The following is a 17,436-nucleotide window of genomic DNA, read 5'->3' on the forward strand; positions in this document are numbered from 1 at the left end:
GCAGAGGACACGACTGTGTAGTTTTAAAGAGATGCCCATCTCTGTGCAGATAAGCCGGCTAACCGGTGTTACAAGAAACGGTAAAGGGATGAATGGCCGTGTCTGGAGTAAAGGAAACTTGAGTTGCTTGTAAAATCGTCGAATTACCCTTTCGTCATCATCGAACGTCGGTACCACCAACCTGAACGAGGGGGGTGTGCGTGGCGGGAAAGACGGAAAAATCTTTGGATGCGAATGTTGTTTTGCGGCTGACACAGTCAGTTTCGCTCGAGGGCAGGGCGAATTTCCTCGGATACATTGTTACTTGTCATCGGTGGTGAGTGAAATTACATACAAAGGTATTGCAATTAGCGCGTGTGTTATTGAAAAATGAGTGGAAAAGAGAGATGTGGATGACCTGAGGAATACTACGCTGATGACTCAGTTTGGTGAACGTTGTTCCACTTTAAATTTGAGGATCAGTACTGAGTATCAAAGGTGGTACTAACTGATGCGCGTGTGGTGGAACAACCTGGCATCACTTCGTAGAATATTAGCCTTCGATTTTGTCTGCGCGTAGGCCGATTCTGCAAGAATACACAATTCAACACAAGGTTTTTTTTATCAAGAAATTCTGTTATTTATTGACAGGTAAACAGACTTAGTCAATGGATCGATGATATAGAAGGTCTCGTAGTTAACTGAGACAACGTCTGGTGTCTGATCACCACAGTACGAACCGTAAGGATATTGAGAGTTTCCTAGAATGGATATGCTTTCTCAGGATTTTACTAGATATGGTAGATACTTTTCTATGGACCCATCTAAAGACAGTACTGTGGCCATCGTCCTAATAGACTTCCATTTGTTTATATTCTTTATTTATGTTAATTTATGCTGCCAGAGACATTTTTTCATAAACGTTTTTGCTTGTTCTTCGTACGAGTGCAAGGCGTCTGTTTTAAACTACCAAAAATTGACTTCATTGAAACGTGTTCAAAATGTTTTTATACAGTTGTTGAGGTGAAAATAACAACTTTACCGCTGTATTGAATTCGAAGAAAGTAGAATAAAGGTAAGTGACCCCCTCAAGCAATGCAGTCTATTTGAATTTGGCGCCATAATTTTATGCCTTTGGCCACGTAAAGAAGATCAGCCGGTTTTCGAACAGTGGCTGGGAAATCGGTCTCAAAGCATTTTTAATGTAGAGATGCTTTGAAAATTGTCAAAATACGCTCATTTAAACTGAAGTGAAAGATGGGTGAAGTCAGACTTGTCCAGACTATCGCGTGAGATAAGTTGCTTAAGGATAACCCAGACTGGTATATAAATTCACCGAGGTGCTATCAAGACCAATCGGGTAAACCTTCCTCATCGGCAAATTAAAAGGAACGTTTCTCCGTCTTTCTGCGTAGTCGATAAATGTTCCAAAGGCGATATATGAATCATCGTTCAACAAAGGTTGAACCCTTTGTATTCAAACTGCGAAAAGAACTAACGGACGTCTAGGCGTCATCAGAGAAGGTGCAGTTATTGACGTTAGTTTTATAGCCTGCGTAAAAACCTAGAATTTCACAATGACTGCGGCTATTAGAGCGCTTCGTTCGTGGGAGATTATACTGTTCTGTGTATTTACATCTGTGATATGTTGGCTGGCTAACCTCGTTAACCGACACGTACCGATCCCGTACATGGACGAAATCTTCCATGTTCCTCAGGCCCAACGCTATTGCCGTAACGATTTCTCCTATTGGGATCCGAAATTGACGACACCACCAGGACTATACTTCTCCAGTCTGCTGTTCAGCCTAATTACTGAGTGCTCAATCGACGTCCTGCGTGCGACAAACATCTTGTTCTGTTTAGCCAACGTGTACATGATGCATCACATCCGTAAACATCTCCAGAAAGACTCTACCTTGATGTCCTCAGTGTCAAGTGTGCTCCTGCCTGTGAATTTCTTCTTTACTTTCCTGTACTACACTGATCCGGGCTGTATCTTCTGCTTACTACTGGTGTACTTTTTCTACCTTAAAAGACGCCACAATCTGGCTGCAATCGCGGGCATGATTAGCCTATTTTTCCGTCAGACTTCAATAGTATGGGTATTTTTCGTAGCGTGCCTCACCCTAGATGAACTTCTGCAACGACATCTAAAAAACCCGAGGTCCGCGTTAACGCAAAAACTTACAGGCTTCCTCGGTGACTCAATTAAAAACTGCGTATGTTATGCTCTCGTTGGGTTGACATTTGTCGTGTTTCTGCGAAAGAATGGTGGAATTACACTTGGAGATAAGCAGGCTCACGAAGCGGTGATTCACTTTACACAGATTGGCTATTTTTTCCTTTTCACATTGTTATTTGGTACGCCGTTTCTTCTTAATTTCGAAAATCTAATTCTATTCGTCGATTTCGTTACACGTCGACCTTTACAAATCCTCTTCGGCTCTTTGGTAATGTACGGTCTATTTGAAAATTTTCTTCACGTTCATCCATACCTTCTCTCCGACAATCGCCATTACACGTTCTATCTTTGGCGAAGATTTCTGTCAAAGGAGGCTGTGCGCCAGGGTTTGATTGTCGTTTACATCTTCGTTGGTTACTCCTTATATTCATGCGTTCGGCACATGAAGAGGTCGTGGATTGTGTTGTTCGCGCTCTGTACGTCAATCACAATTGTGCCCCAAAAGCTGCTCGAGTTTCGTTACTTCCTTTGGCCGTACATCCTCCTGCGGCTTCATTTCCGCGAGCAGAGACATCAAGTTTTGGCCGAACTCCTTTCATTTATAGCGATCAACTGTATGACGTTTTACATGTTTCTGTATGGCACCTTTATTTGGCAACACGACCCCGAACACATTCAGAGATTTATGTGGTAATATCCTGTAAACCTAGTCATATGGGAAGCGGTAATGTATAATAGAGCCTTTGCGTAAAGGGTTGGGCACAAACGCACGAAGTACAATTCTGTAAAAATGTATAATTAAATATTTTTGGCACCTTTAAACTAGCTGCAGTAAATAAAACCGTAAATAAATAAATAAAACCGTACTAATTATATGTACATCTTTGAATTATTTGATTTTAGGGTAATTTACGCTATTGCCAGTATGAAACTAATATAGATAAAGCGCTGTTGAAATGAATACTGTATTCTCGCACAAGGTTCGTATATGTAATGTATTTAAAGTTTTATTTAAAAAGTTTAATTTTATTAGTACCACCTAATCTGATGCGGTCACGGAATAAAACATCTTAGTTAGGGTTTATGGCGCCAAATACATAATATTCAAATATAAAATCGTTACATGTTGTGAATAGGACAACATATATTATAAATGATTTATTAGAGCAGAACTATACTTGCTTGTATTTATTACAATTTTTACCGCCGTTCTGGTTTTGTCTGTCGTATTTTTATACCTTATTAGAATAGTATTGTGAGCTAAAATAGTAGCTAAAATGATGACTGGATTTCTTTTATGTTGTTGCCAGGATGTTTTCTTTTTGCAGACGCGGTTCTTAGTTACGTGACATATTTGTTCTCATTTCTACAAGTCAGACCAATAGCCAAGGAAAGAAACAGTGAATAAGTAAGCAAACGTATCAACGCATTATTTTAAGACGAGCTTCGACAAAAACTTGTGAAATATTCTAGCAGTTTTGCCTAACGCTCTTATGGTTTTTTGTCTCTGATGGACTCTAAACATGTTTTTTTATACTAACGTCTTTTACATCACTAAAAAACCAGACGATGAAACTGAGATGTTGGGTTTGCAATACCGTCGATCATTAGGTCCAAGTTTAATCCCATAAGCAAAATAGGGATAAACGTTTTTCTTGAAAAGTGTACAGGTAACGCCAAAACGACAGAATGTACATATACATTTAAAAAACCCGCTTTGAATAATGAACGATGACGCGATGAAATACACGTTCCTATTTCACACTACAGTGTGGTTAATTGTAGGTATAACATTGAGGTCATAGTACATTAGCACTTCATTGAGAATTATGAGGTAAAAGTGGTAGCTATATTATTGATGCTTTCATTTAAAACATCCCTCGTTTGTCTGTAGAGGTAGTAGTCTACATACTGCGTAGGGCTCGAGTCCGAATTGGACTGCAAGTTATGACTAAATAATTTATCATTTTTAACTTTCAAGCTATGAAAAGTTGAATGTAGTTTTTTTTTTTCAAATAATAAACAGTGTATCGTGCTGGTTACTGCGATTTAAATAACGAATAGCGTGATAACTAGCTGTTGATTCTTAGTTATTATTAGAATTTCGCATAGAGAAGGAGTCTCACCGAGTTACAAGAATAATCATCGTAACACTAGCTATCGCTTTAGCTCAGCTTTGACTGAGACAGACCCCTTACAGTTCGCTCGTGACAACAATTTGTTGACGCTTTTATGAGTATCCTCCTCGACTTCATTTTTGCGTGAGTAACTAAAACCAACCGAACTTAGCCTGGGGCGATTACTTAATGAAGATATCTAATAACCAGCCAAGATTGTCACTGCTATGATCTTGTTTGTAATACATTATTGAATGCATTAGATGTCTGTATTATGTTCTTTCAATTCACTGGTCTCTAATAATAATAATATAAAGATATAATTCTTATAAAGCAAAATGAATTAACCCAAGGTCACGTCACCGAGAGTCCGTATATTTGAGTCTCAATAAAACATTTATTAATACGGATAGGTGACACCGAGATACAAGGTCCATAGCGTTCTATCCAAATTCAAATTTCTCTCTGTAGCAGAATACGCTATTAAGTTTTTTCGAAGATATCATTAGATAGTGCTCATTTGAACAGTTTCATTTAAGTCTCTCTTTGCAATAGAGTTTCGGTAGTCTAACGTGGCTAAATTTACATTTCAAACAATTGTAACCCCCCTGCAAATCCGAACAGTCATAATTACCGCTTATGGTTTTAACGATAGTATTACGTTTACTATCGCATATCGTTTTTACTTTCTGAAACATATTAGTAAATATCGAAAAACATTTTTCATCGTCATACCTGTTTCAATAATGTTAGTTTATAAAATCCTAAAATCAATTTTTTTCTTTTAAATCAACATAAAGACTAAGAGGACTTATCAGAAGCTCCATTGCATATATTCTCTTTCCACGACTACGCCATCTAACTACATCGCCTACCGTATACACTGTGAAAGTAGTCGATAGACATATACTGGTGCTTGTGTAAATTTATGGTATCGTTTAGGCATAACGCGCTGCGAAGAGCCGCGCTTCGGCTGCCACTAAAGATTTAACAAGCATTAGATAAATAGTACGACAGAAAAACATTACTGCGTTTGTTACGGAGAAAATTAGCACACAAATATGTTTATCCATTCACATCGCCAGTGAAACGGCTTTATAGCTACATATAGCTGCCCTTTAAGAGTTGCTTATTGCCAACCAGGATCTAATAAAGATACTAGTAACTCTTTATTCACACGTTCAATCAAAATAGAATAATAACAGTAAATAAACACGTTCAACATTAACTCCGATACTCTCTTTGAACTATAAAAAGCATTATCATTTCGGATATTATGTATTACTGACTGATTTGTACTGACTAATAAACAGTTCACGCCAAAGTTAATCTAAAATTAGCCATTTTTGCTTGAGAAGAGGGCAAAGTTTAATCATTTAATTATTTTAATTGCCTTTTTATGTTTCGAGTTTTACGTTCCGTATCACCATTACCATGTGGCGCTCTTGAATAATGTGTTTTTTATAATCTTATCCTGAATAAACAACTTCAAGTGTGACATTTGTGGCACGGTATCACATGAACTTACCCAGCGATGTAATTTTAATCAGTGGCTCTGTAACCATATAAGGCACAACGTTTGAATTCTCCAGAAAAATTACATTTGTGGTACGGCACCACATGAACTTACCCAGCGATGTAATTTTACTCAGTGGCTCTGTAACCATACAAGGCACAACGTTTGAATTCTCCAGAAAAATGACATTTATGTACGGTAAAACCGAAAGTTCGGGCCGTAATATTTTTCAAACACACTTCTCAAATAAAGACGTGTATATTATTTCTTAAGTAGTTATATAGCCGGTTATACCCCGTGTAAACAAATAGTGTACCTTTAAAAATCAAACTTGGATTTATATTTTGTACAGTTATTCAAGGTATCTTCAAAAAATGTCTACATTGTTTAACCAATTTCTAATTGTTTTTTTCTTTTCAGCGTATTATTAGTAGGAAATAATGAATGGATCAAGATGATTGACAATACAGAAAGAGATGATGATGAGCAATACAGAAAACTTGTTTCATAATGTAATTTATAACGTAATCGAAGTATGAAAATATCTCGGAAGTATAAAAACAGTATAAAAAACAGATAACAAAAACAATATCGCAGAGAGATTCAGGCATATCTACTTGTGCGACTTACAATTAAGTGGACAAGAGGTAAGTTTCAAGCTAATAGGACAGCTAGGGATGACGCTTCATAAGACAAAAGGCGTCAACAAACTTCACCAGCCAAGAAAGTGTATTGTTAAGTTATAGTGAAACATTTTGAAAATCTGTATGAGCTCGGCATTAACAAATCATGCGTTCATTGTATTTTAAAACATTCTGAATTAATGAGTTTGATTCGAAAAATCGTACATGCAAGCAATGAAGGTGATACGAACTGAAGAAAACAGATGGGTTGGACGAAGGGGTTCCATAGAACCTTTTGCCCGTACCCCAACGCTGACATTAATGGACCTCTTTCTGTGGGGATATTTTCAACAAAAAGTCTATACCAGAAAATCCTAAAAAAATGTAGATCCTATTGCAATTTCAGTGTTAGTTATATGAAAATACAAGCTGGAGTGATAATTCTTCAAACTGTGTACACATTCTTTAGGGACACCTTTTTGAGAGATAACTTGATGCTTCGTTAAAATGCTAAACCATTATATTTTCTTTAAATGACTTGTCCTTTCAGGTCAACGCTCCCAGAAACGGGAGATGCGCTTGCTTGTTAAAGCGATTATATGCTGCTTTGTGTATCCTGCGCTTTCTGTTCAATACGCACGAAACAAAAACTATGGTAATAACTCGGCTGCTGTCATTGAGCTGCGTACAGCTTGGGGCCCGATGCTTTCTGACATTCCGGTGGATAGTCACAATATCGAAAACCAATTTTTTTTCTATAACACTTCAAAAACCTCAAGCTACACAGAGCTCTATAAATCCTAGTATAATACATCAATGGCCACAGATAATCAGAAGTCACTTGAAGTTTGTTCAAGTGACACCTCAAAGGCTGCGAGATTTGCAAGTTCCTATAATAGCTCCTATAAATTCTCTACTATTCGAAGGTACTTCAGTTTCTATGGTGGCTCATCCAAGGCCTCTGATGCTGCTTAATCCCCTGACACCTGCGATGCCTCCTCAATGGTACCATGTGCTTCAAAATCCTCGACAACCTATAATTATGCCCCAAAGCCTACAAATGTCTCGGTATTTTCCAGCTACTGTGACAGCACCACACATGCACGCACCCGATGCCCCGGTTCGTAAAGCAACATTTCGAATGTCTCGAGTGCTTCGGAATCATCAAACTCCCGTAGTTATGCCGTGGCGACCCCCAATACTTTGGCAACCTCGCGTTCCTCCAATAATGCTTCAAAGACCGCAAATGCCTATCTACCCTCCACGACCAACATTGGAGGCTCCAGCAAGGCCTCCACATCTTCGACGGACTCCGAACCGACCACGATATTCACCACCTCAGCCTCAGTTCCCGAAAAGGAACACATTTCAAAACCAAATCTATCCAGCAGTGCCTCAGATCACTAAAAGTCTTTTTCAGAAACCCGTCAGACATCAACATCTTTCGTCTGCGCCTGTAAATTCCGTATCTTCTAATTCGGTGTCATTTCCCCAGCAATCATTTTATTACAATTCTCTTCTTGATAAGCCAGCCCTACACAGTAGCGCTCAGATATACAGCCGTTCCAGATCCCACACATCGCTCATTTATCGACCCCTGGTAAAGAAGCTTGCGGCACAGCCTGTACTTGCGCATCCATCAGGAGCATATATATCAGCTAGCGTTGCCGGCTATACGAGACCAAAGATCAACATCGCCCCTCTAAACGACGAAATGCTAGGGGAGGCTCCTATAACAGACGTGCTCGAGCAAGAATATAATAACAATGAACAGCAAAAACATCTAAAAAACATGACTGTCCGAAAACCGCGGCCAGCCATAGTACAAAAACGTACATCATTTATCACAGCGGAAAACTGCGAGGGTAGTATGAGCTGTCGATCCTTGCATCATTGTGCCCTGCTTGGCGGACAGGCGACCCAGGTCGCGTGCGGACCTTTTCCCACCTTCCATTGCTGTGAGATTCACACATCAACGGAACTTGTCCACAATACATCTACGCGAATCATGAGCGACCCTGAGTGTGGACGGAATCGTGAGAAGACGAGCCGTATTGTAGGCGGCCACAATGCGGAGTTTGGCGAGCACCCATGGCAAGCGTTCATTCGCGTGGGGGAGGCACGATGCGGAGGTGCTCTGGTTAGCCGCCGACATGTCGTTACGGCCGCACACTGTATCAACGGCAAGACGATAAATATGGTCGAAGTGCTGCTGGGCGAACTTATCCTCGGTTCAGTGGTCGAGGAGTTACCCCACGAGAGACGTGGAGTTATTCATATGGCAGCGCATCCGAGCTACAAAGACCTAAATATCGATTCACATGATGTAGCTGTACTAGTTCTTGATCGACCTGTCAGGTATCAGTCTAACATCCAGCCAATTTGCCTACCAGAACCCGATGAGAACGTCACCGGTGCTATGGCAACGGTTTCTGGGTGGGGACGCGTCTTCCCGGACCAAGAGATGAAAGCTAATCATTTACAGGCCGTACAAGTGCCTGTTATTGATAATCTGTTATGCCGACGGTGGCTGAGGCGCCGGAATAAATATGCGGGCGTTTTTGCGGATCATGTTTGTGCGGGATATGAACAAGGTGGCAACGATTCATGTCGTGGAGACTCCGGAGGACCCTTGGTTTACAAGAAGAACGAACGGTGGTATCTCATTGGGCTGGTATCTGCAGGTTACAGCTGTAGCAAGCCAATGCAGCCCGGAATCTATCATCGAATTAGCAGCAGTTCGGAATGGATATCAAGATATGTGTTTGGGAAAAATGCCCTCAAACAAACGAATGACGCTCACGCTGCTTTATAGGTATCAGGAAATTACACGCAGCTATCCTAATGAAACATTTCGTCGATTATCAGCTGGGTAGAGGGTAGACGCACGAATTTAATAATAGTAATGTAGTCGAAGGCACGAAAAATTAGCTGAATATTGACTCATGAAGCGCACATTCGTGTTTTCAGGCGTAACCCTTGTATTCCCAATATTTACTGATCTTTATGTGTCATCTATTTATTATGATATTTATAGTATTTCTTATATACACGCACACCGACTTTTAACCGCTCCCTGCGTGTCGTTGATGGTTAAACGTATTCAAAGCTATATATGTATGTATATATATATAATATTCACATTTCATATTTGATGTATACCGCCATATGTTGTACCTATGATACAAATTGTTTTAGTCGGCAATGGATCTCCCGATACATTGGACCTGCTGTAATATGTGTATACATGATGCAGATGTTCGCAGTTGAACATATAAAAACTTAAATCAGAATATGCTAAACTGTAAATAACATGTACAGACGAGGTGTCAATATAAATGTCCTATTTATATAAAACATGATGGCATTCCCCTTGAGTACAATCGAATTTAAAAGAAACATAAGTTCGTATACGCGTAGCAAGAAAATCATGATAATAGATTAACTTCCTGTGACGTCCACTGCAACACTTACGCCATTCTTTTTTTTTGTAGTACTTGAGGCGATAAAGAAGTGCGCTAGCTGAAATAATTTGTATCAGTCCACTAAAATTCAAGTGGAGATGGTTGGTTTTTATACATTTTTTTTTTCAATTAACATACATCAATTATTCTGATATCCCTGTGTTCTATTTAGAGCATCTGAAGTGTAGCTGTTGTTAGACCTTTGAGAATTTTTTACTTCTCTGAACACGTGTTGCATAAAAATCAGAGCCATCCATTTTTCTATTTTCTTGATGTCTTCGTCCTCTCGTGCAGTTATGGGCGTATAAAATCAGACAAATACCTGACAGAAAAATGCATATTTTTCATAATTTAATGGAATAAGTGTGCCTGTATACTTTGCAGCGCGTAAAGTAATTGCATCTATTTAGGCAAACCTTCAACATGTAAATAGATACTTTTCCTGGCACTTTGAATCGGTCATATAAAATACGCTGTCCTAAAAAAGAAAAAAACAAACAAACCTAGTCATTATTTGTAAGGACATACCTATTTAATATAACCTGAGTTGTACCGTGAAAACTTCATTAGCCATCGACCTAAATCCTATGTTCCACTACGTTGATATAAGCAAGATATTATGCAAGATAATTTACGCTAATGATGTGCTAAACGTTTTCAATTAGGCTTGCCGGAGGCGCGGACGCCTACGTTATAATATCATATCCTAAAACAAATTTCTGTTTTACTCCCTACATCGGTAACTACATTTAATGGCCTTAGACAAACAACAGACTTTGTTGTTAACACAAGTAGTATAACGTTATTCAATTGCCAATGCCACGCCACTCAAAATGAAGAAAACGTTGAACACAATTTAGCTAAATGCAATTTCCTAATCAAAGGTTAATCTTAATCAAAAAGGTTATGTATGTAAAGCCAGGTAAGTTTGTCAATTAGATTCACGAAAAAAAAACTTTAGAACTGTTTTTTACCGACACACATCATTGAAATTTAATTCGTCCATGGGTACCACTTACAATATCCGAATGATTACCCACTGATATGGATGGGTGTTCACCAATTAAATGTACCATCTTATTCTGTTCTGACGCTATAATAAACCTCAACCCCGCAAGAACAAAAGGTCATCATCAGACTCTTAGCGTCGCAGCATCCATTCAATACGGCAGTTAAATATAGGGAAATCAAAATGAAGACAGAGAACGAGCAGCGAAATTCCGTGTTCTCTTTGCGCTGAACTTTCGCTGACCCTTCGCGCCGTGATTCAGTGACATAACATTGGTGAAGGATCGTTACCTTTGTCATAAATGGTTCGTTCGCTTATACCTTAAATGTCATTGGGTACGAGGTGGCCACACGTATACATATTCGTTTCTTTCACATGGACGTTGGCTGACTGGCGCTTCTCTCTGATTTCCTTTCGTTCATTCTCCTGCACTTCATTTTTGCCGGCGGCTCCAGACCGCGTGGCCCCTATCCAGCCTACGCCGTTGATGTTGTATTTGGCCCAGCGGCAATAAACGCAATGCGCTGAACAAACTAGCACAAAGCGCTATAAAGGATAAAAGAAACATGGCGAGAGAGAGAGAGAGAGAGAAAGGGACTATGGAAAAGTGTGAGGGGACTATACAAAAAAGAAGTAATGAAGATAAATGAACAGATAGAGAAGACCCAGACTAGAAAGGATCTACATTCGGTCATCATATTAGCATGTATAATAAATACGAAGAGACTCGTTTGCACGCATGTCAATGAGCCTACGCAGCCGGCATCAATGAATTCATTTCTGTAATGATTCTAACGCCCGAAGTCACGCCTGTCACATGGTGTAATGCAACTCGTGTAATAGATCCATGACGTCTTGCTAGTCTGCCGGCTGCAAACGTCTACGAGAGACACGGACGTCGCCCGTTTTCCGTCCGTATCTGTGAATGTGTTTTCCTTCGCGCTGCTTGTGTGTCGATGAAATCCTGCCGTTTATTTATCTGCTTGCATATCCATGTACATCCTATATAGCACATATTTCGTGGGTTATACTGCTATCGTTGCCGCCATGTAGCCGAACGTGGCAAACAGATTATATCATTTGTGTGCACGAAGCCGATCGGCACTGCTAGTCCCTCGCCCTGACTTCGGCAGCCATTGATCCGCTAGTCAAACCTCGTTGAGTGCCATTAATATGGCACTGTCGATGACAAACTACTACGTCACTGCTGTTGTAGTAAGCAACAACATGAATGTGCAGTAAATGCCGGCCACCAGTCAGCTGCTCCAGCTGATACCATTCGAACAGCATTGCAGAAGAGCAGAACTGTTTCGGCGGTCGGAGGAATCGCGCATTGGGAACAACAAGCGATGTCAACAGCAGCAACCAGCAGCAGACGCTCCAGCTGCCGCGGGTGCCGCTGTAGCTGACACTGCAGCCTCTCCAGTGGATGAGGGCCCTTCCCACGACGGCGGCGGCGGCGGCGCCGGAGACAGGGTTCCGATGTTGGCAGATGTGATTCCCATACCAGTATCGTAGTGCTTCTTAAGAGGCTCGCGGTGATGGTGCTTGTCATGGCTGTGGTGGCCATGGATTTTACCACTACGGTGCTGAAGTGAGCGAGCAAGGAAGATGTTCCATCTAAATGACAATAACAATAGCAGCAGCAGCAGGCGAAGTAGCAACAATAGTCATATGAACTCTGGCTAGAGAAGAGCAGGAGAGGAATAGAAAGGCTAAGGCGCAAGCCACACGTTTATCAATATCAAGTATTATTGGAGGGTGCCTGCGAGAGTGTCTAAAGCTGAGTATACACGTGTGCTTACTTGTGTACAGTGTGCGTGGAAAGTGATCTCGGAAGAGTAATCGAAGGATTCGAGAAACAAAAGCAGTGATAGCAGCGTCAATAACACTGAATTCGGTGGGAAATTAAAGAGATTAGACGTTTGAAAGAGCCCAAACAGGTAGTTAGCAATGAATTTTGGAGATAGTAGCTGGAAATTCGATATGAGCGACTAAATACGATACTTCATCAGTCATTAATGTGACGGGAACCAATTCTCATTAAGCTACAAAGCAGCTTGACTTACAGAGAGAGCCAGCAAAATTAAGAAGAGACGCTTCAAATGAGATCGCAAAAATAGAAGTACTATAGAAACATTTCAAAAATGAATTAAATTCAACTTCCATGGGGGACCAAAGAAGTTTTGCTTGTAAGGTGATTCGTGTCTCTTGAATTTCAAATGGATTAGTTCAACAGAATAATGGCTGAAATAATGCTATCCCTAATAAAACGTCTGTAGAATGGAGTGATTCCATTAGAACCGCATATATTGAAAGAATGCTTTCGCGTCTTTTCGAATGTTTGAGATATTAAATAGTGAAAGTGGACTATGTTGAATCTGCGTGGCGGGAAGTGCGGCAAATTCAATGGGAAAAGCGCTGGAATAACCCTAAGAATGTACGTACATCTTGTCAGCGATGCGTGTTTTTCAGTATAGCAGTGCTGCACGAATTAGTATGCTTTCATTATACCGCGATTAACAGTAATTCTAATAGCTTTTACCATTTTCAGCCGTTCTTCTGCTGAAAAAAAGTGTAAGCACCATTGCAAGTTAGACGTCAAACTGCAGTGTCAAGTTGCAGCATTGAACTTACACCAAAGTTTGAATCCTAAAAGCATGTACATACGCACATATGTATACACCATGCATCCGCTTTCATTTATAGTTAGATTTAGTCTGTTTCTTCAGAAACGTGCACTCTTTTGTGTACTTCCACCCAAATCCTTAAAATGTTCCATTAATATTTTTGGGGTCTATAAAATAAGGCCACAAACTCTGTTGTAATCTAATTTAGCTCATACAATGCGCCTGTGTGTCTAAATTATACACTACAATTATGGTTTGCTATTTGGTAGCACAACTCTAATGTGTCCAGTTTTTAATGTCATATTGCGATTACCTTTTTTTTGCTGTCATCGGCTACGAACGGCTTGGTTATTAATTTGTTATTTCTGTTCCCTTAATCTTCTTAATCCAGATACTACACATACGTTACAATGTGTTCCGTTCGGCATCCTGGCGCCCATCGACCGAACTAGGCTTGGGCTGTCTACTAAACTAATGTTCTCTTCTTCTCCGTGCGACAGCGGGGCGGAAACAATGTAATAAAGCCAAATAGCTGGCCTGCACAGCTCGGACGGTCAGTCAACTGCCGTTACCTGTGTTATCGTAACTCTAATAGTGTTTATATTGTTGTTGTTATTATTATTTAGCGCGGTGATTATGACGATCTGTTTTCGCGTGTCCTTTTTCTCGAGCTACTGTCGCTGGCTGTGATCAAATGGCGGTAGGCCGCGGCTATGCTTCAGGTAAGACATTTTCTATGCGGGACCGAGTTGGCGTCACCATCCCTCTTGGTGCTACAATTTCCCACATTAACAGTGGCTCGAATGGTAGTCGATAGTTTCTACCGCAGTTATAGAGGCGGCAGCGGCGGCCGCATCGGTAGCGGCAAATGGCTGGATTGCGGAGAAGCCGATTGGAGTAGAGGCAGATTTTGTTACATGAAAAACGCTTAGCTACCTGCGCCGCTGGATAACGGTTATTTGCCCGATGACATCGCGTCTCCGCCTATGGTACAGATGCTACTGCCGAGGCAGAACTCTACGATGAGGCTAAAAGCAGACTAGCGGGCGGGATTCCGCCGGGGTTAGATGTTGCTGTCGGGTGCTTTCGATTTTGTCTAAGATACGGTACAGCGTATGGAAATCATTGCGGGTAGATCGAAGTGGACTCCCCGCTGAGGAGCCCTGGTGGTCCCTAGTGGTCATGCTCTGCGAAATGAAGCTACTAACCGCCGCGGTGCTTGGATTCTCCATTGGTCTTCATTTGGCCTTTCAGTCCTTGGTCGTTAATCGTTGTTAATTAATGGCGCAAATCATCGAATCGTATAGATGTAACTGATTTATTATACAAGCTGCTTCAAGTCCTAGGTTTACATGCATTGTCCCATCTGCCGCACTGCCTGTGCAATGCATATTTAGACTAATTCACCTACCTTTTGCCTGTGGCGATAGCTTAATATGGCGGAAGCTTAACAAACATACAAATACAGCCCGATATATGAGTAATGTTTGGGACGGGTTCCGTGCAAGCCTTAAAGCTGCTGAAAATCAGCATAGGCCTTTTTTTCCAAATCGATTACGTTGGGGTACGGGAAACGTCTCGCACCAGTTGCAATAGCGACAGATGAATCGTTGTCACAGTCAAAGGACATCTTTGGACTTGGCTGCCGAACTATGACTGATAATGTTTTAAGCAAATATCCGTTATTGATTGTTGACAATGAGCAGGTTTAGTAGGATAAAGGTGATCGATATCATCGTGTAGGCATTTGCGATATTGTTGTTGTTCCTTTTCCAAAAGGTAAAGGCAGTTCACTTATTATCTTTGCCCCTCATCTGATTTTGACGCCGTCTCTCAGGTTTTCAGATGCGACCCACTGACCATTTAAACATTGGCCCTTAGTATTCAACATGTCGCTCGTATGAGAGAAGTGCGTCCCTGTCTACGTTCAAGCGGCATCAAAGCACGAATACTATTTGTTCGTTGGGGGATTAGTGAAAAATCAATTACTTTTATATATTTTCTAAGTCTGGCCCGAAATGATTTATGGTAACGCAGAGAATAAGTGATGAGTGATGCTCTTGATGAAGCGGTATAACGTAGTGATATATGATTTTAATGGTTGAATACGATGTACTGTAATATAACAGGCACGATTAGCTAGAAGCTATTCATTCGAAACTACTTCACTTGAGCTTCTCTAGAGAGAAATGATTGAAGTAGTTATGAGCGCATCTATCAAAAAAGGAAAATGGAGAAAATCTCAATCCCCTTTAGTTATGACTGGGCAGTCTACATTATTCTGAATAGCTGACATTTTCAAGATTACCACATCTCCTAGCATGTGGTCGAAAAACATACAGACGAAGTACACGCAAGGTATCCTCATTGAAAACCATTTAGTATTCACCCTTTACCAAGTGGCTCCCATCGAATCGATCCCTTACCGACTTGTCCCATACTGTCTGACAAAAGTCGAGCAGAACGACCTCGTCACCATCAGTGTAGACAAAATAAGATCATTTGAGAAGATCTATCTTAATCTTTAAAGTCAGTATAATGTAATAAAGTTACCGTATAAAAAGTTCTCTGTACAAGAATAACACAGCGGACAAAGGTGCATAGCTGATTTTACATGATCGACATTATTGTTTTACAGTGATATTAGATAATAGTTTGCAGTATAATCGACATAACAATTAAACACAGCAAAAATTACACTAGAGGAAATTACATTTCAGACGGACCTTATTTCCATTGAATGGACGATAGAGATCAGCATGAAGAAAATCAAAATTTCACTGTCTTCGTTGTCTTCGCGATCATTATGCAGCTGCGGTAAGCGGGCGGGCGAAAACGCCGAGCGTTATCAAGCCTTCAGCGCACAATCGCTATTGGTATGGCCGAAATTCGTTACGGCTCGTTCTTGTCCTGCTTGCTAACCGCCTGATAGACTGGGTTGACGTATTTTGTGCCTAGCAACTATATCGTGAGACCGCGCGTGCGGGGTACAAAACGTTCGAACATTAGTCGCAACTGCCAGAGGAAGCTCGGGCATCTATCCTCAGGGATAAAAAATCGATTTACAATTCACTATACTGAATGATGACACAACGATGAAGACATATGTATGCACGATGATAATAATAAATAGCGCATAGAAGCAAGAGGATACATGCATCGTTTATCGTCAACAAGTAGCCATATTGGTAATATCAATTATTGGCGTTAGAGCCGTCTTGGGTCGTCCACCATTTTGCCTCGACATCGGTAAAGTTGCCGCCTGGGCAACTGATTACAGTGCATTTCTTTTTAATGTTCCATTTCATCTGATTGTACAAGCAATGATCCATTTTTAAAACCGATTTGCTTCGGGCAATTGTGAAATGGTTGCAAGTGCGGCACCCGCTCCCTTGACTACAAACTCAGTTTCAATGAAATTTATCTATGCATCAAGCTTCATGAGTGACAAAGCTCTTCTCTAATTTAAACTGTTCTGATGACAGATTAACACAACAGGAGAAAAGAATTGCTTTCACTGCAGTAATGGATGGGAGAAGACTAAATATACTTCGACGAGCACAGACGTAACGCTCAAAAACGTTTAGACCTCTGTCCGCACCCGTGAGTCCATTGATGAAACTAAAAATATCCGACAAGTTTCTAAAATAGTGCTATAAAAATTATATAAAAAATCTTGCATGAATTTTACTGCGAACAGCGGAGATGACTGATGAACAAAAAAACGTTCTGTTTTGATGTCTTAAGCTATTCCATGATAAATAGATCATTCTCTAAGTAACTTTCTGAATTTCTCGCTGAGTAATGACTAACTTGAACGCTCTTTTGCAAAGTTACCTAGATACAGTACTACCTTTATGAAAATTTTTCGCTTAGATATGAGTGGTTTTATCTACCTACCTGGTGTACGAGA

At 40.5% G+C, this 17,436-nt stretch overlaps 2 protein-coding genes across 24 annotated transcripts in view; both read left to right on the forward strand.

The window, feature by feature from the left end:
* Positions 1 to 50: 50 nt before the first annotated feature.
* The window catches only part of LOC111243846 (trypsin-1-like), a 43,532-nt gene continuing 26,146 nt past the window's right edge, over positions 51 to 17,436 (forward strand). The window contains exons 1-6 of one of the 23 annotated variants that reach the window (XR_015321788.1): positions 51 to 316; positions 3,068 to 3,144; positions 3,475 to 3,572; positions 6,971 to 7,075; positions 7,347 to 12,836; positions 13,243 to 13,333. The gene's annotated coding sequence lies outside the window, so the exon portion shown is untranslated. Of the gene's footprint in view, positions 631 to 3,067; positions 3,145 to 3,474; positions 3,573 to 6,970; positions 7,076 to 7,346; positions 13,334 to 13,914; positions 14,246 to 17,436 lie in introns of those variants that run through there. The other 22 variants (XR_015321790.1, XR_015321779.1, XR_015321780.1 and 19 more) reach the window with 22 other exon arrangements.
* Positions 656 to 3,043, forward strand: Alg10 (alpha-1,2-glucosyltransferase Alg10). The gene has a single exon (XM_022794990.2). The coding sequence runs from the start codon at positions 1,557 to 1,559 to the stop codon at positions 2,856 to 2,858; it is 1,302 nt and encodes a 433-aa protein (XP_022650725.1). The 5' UTR covers positions 656 to 1,556; the 3' UTR covers positions 2,859 to 3,043.

This window comes from Varroa destructor, unplaced genomic scaffold, assembly GCF_002443255.2.
Source record: "Varroa destructor unplaced genomic scaffold, Vdes_3.0 BEIS01000002.1, whole genome shotgun sequence".
NCBI lineage: Eukaryota > Metazoa > Arthropoda > Arachnida > Mesostigmata > Varroidae > Varroa > Varroa destructor.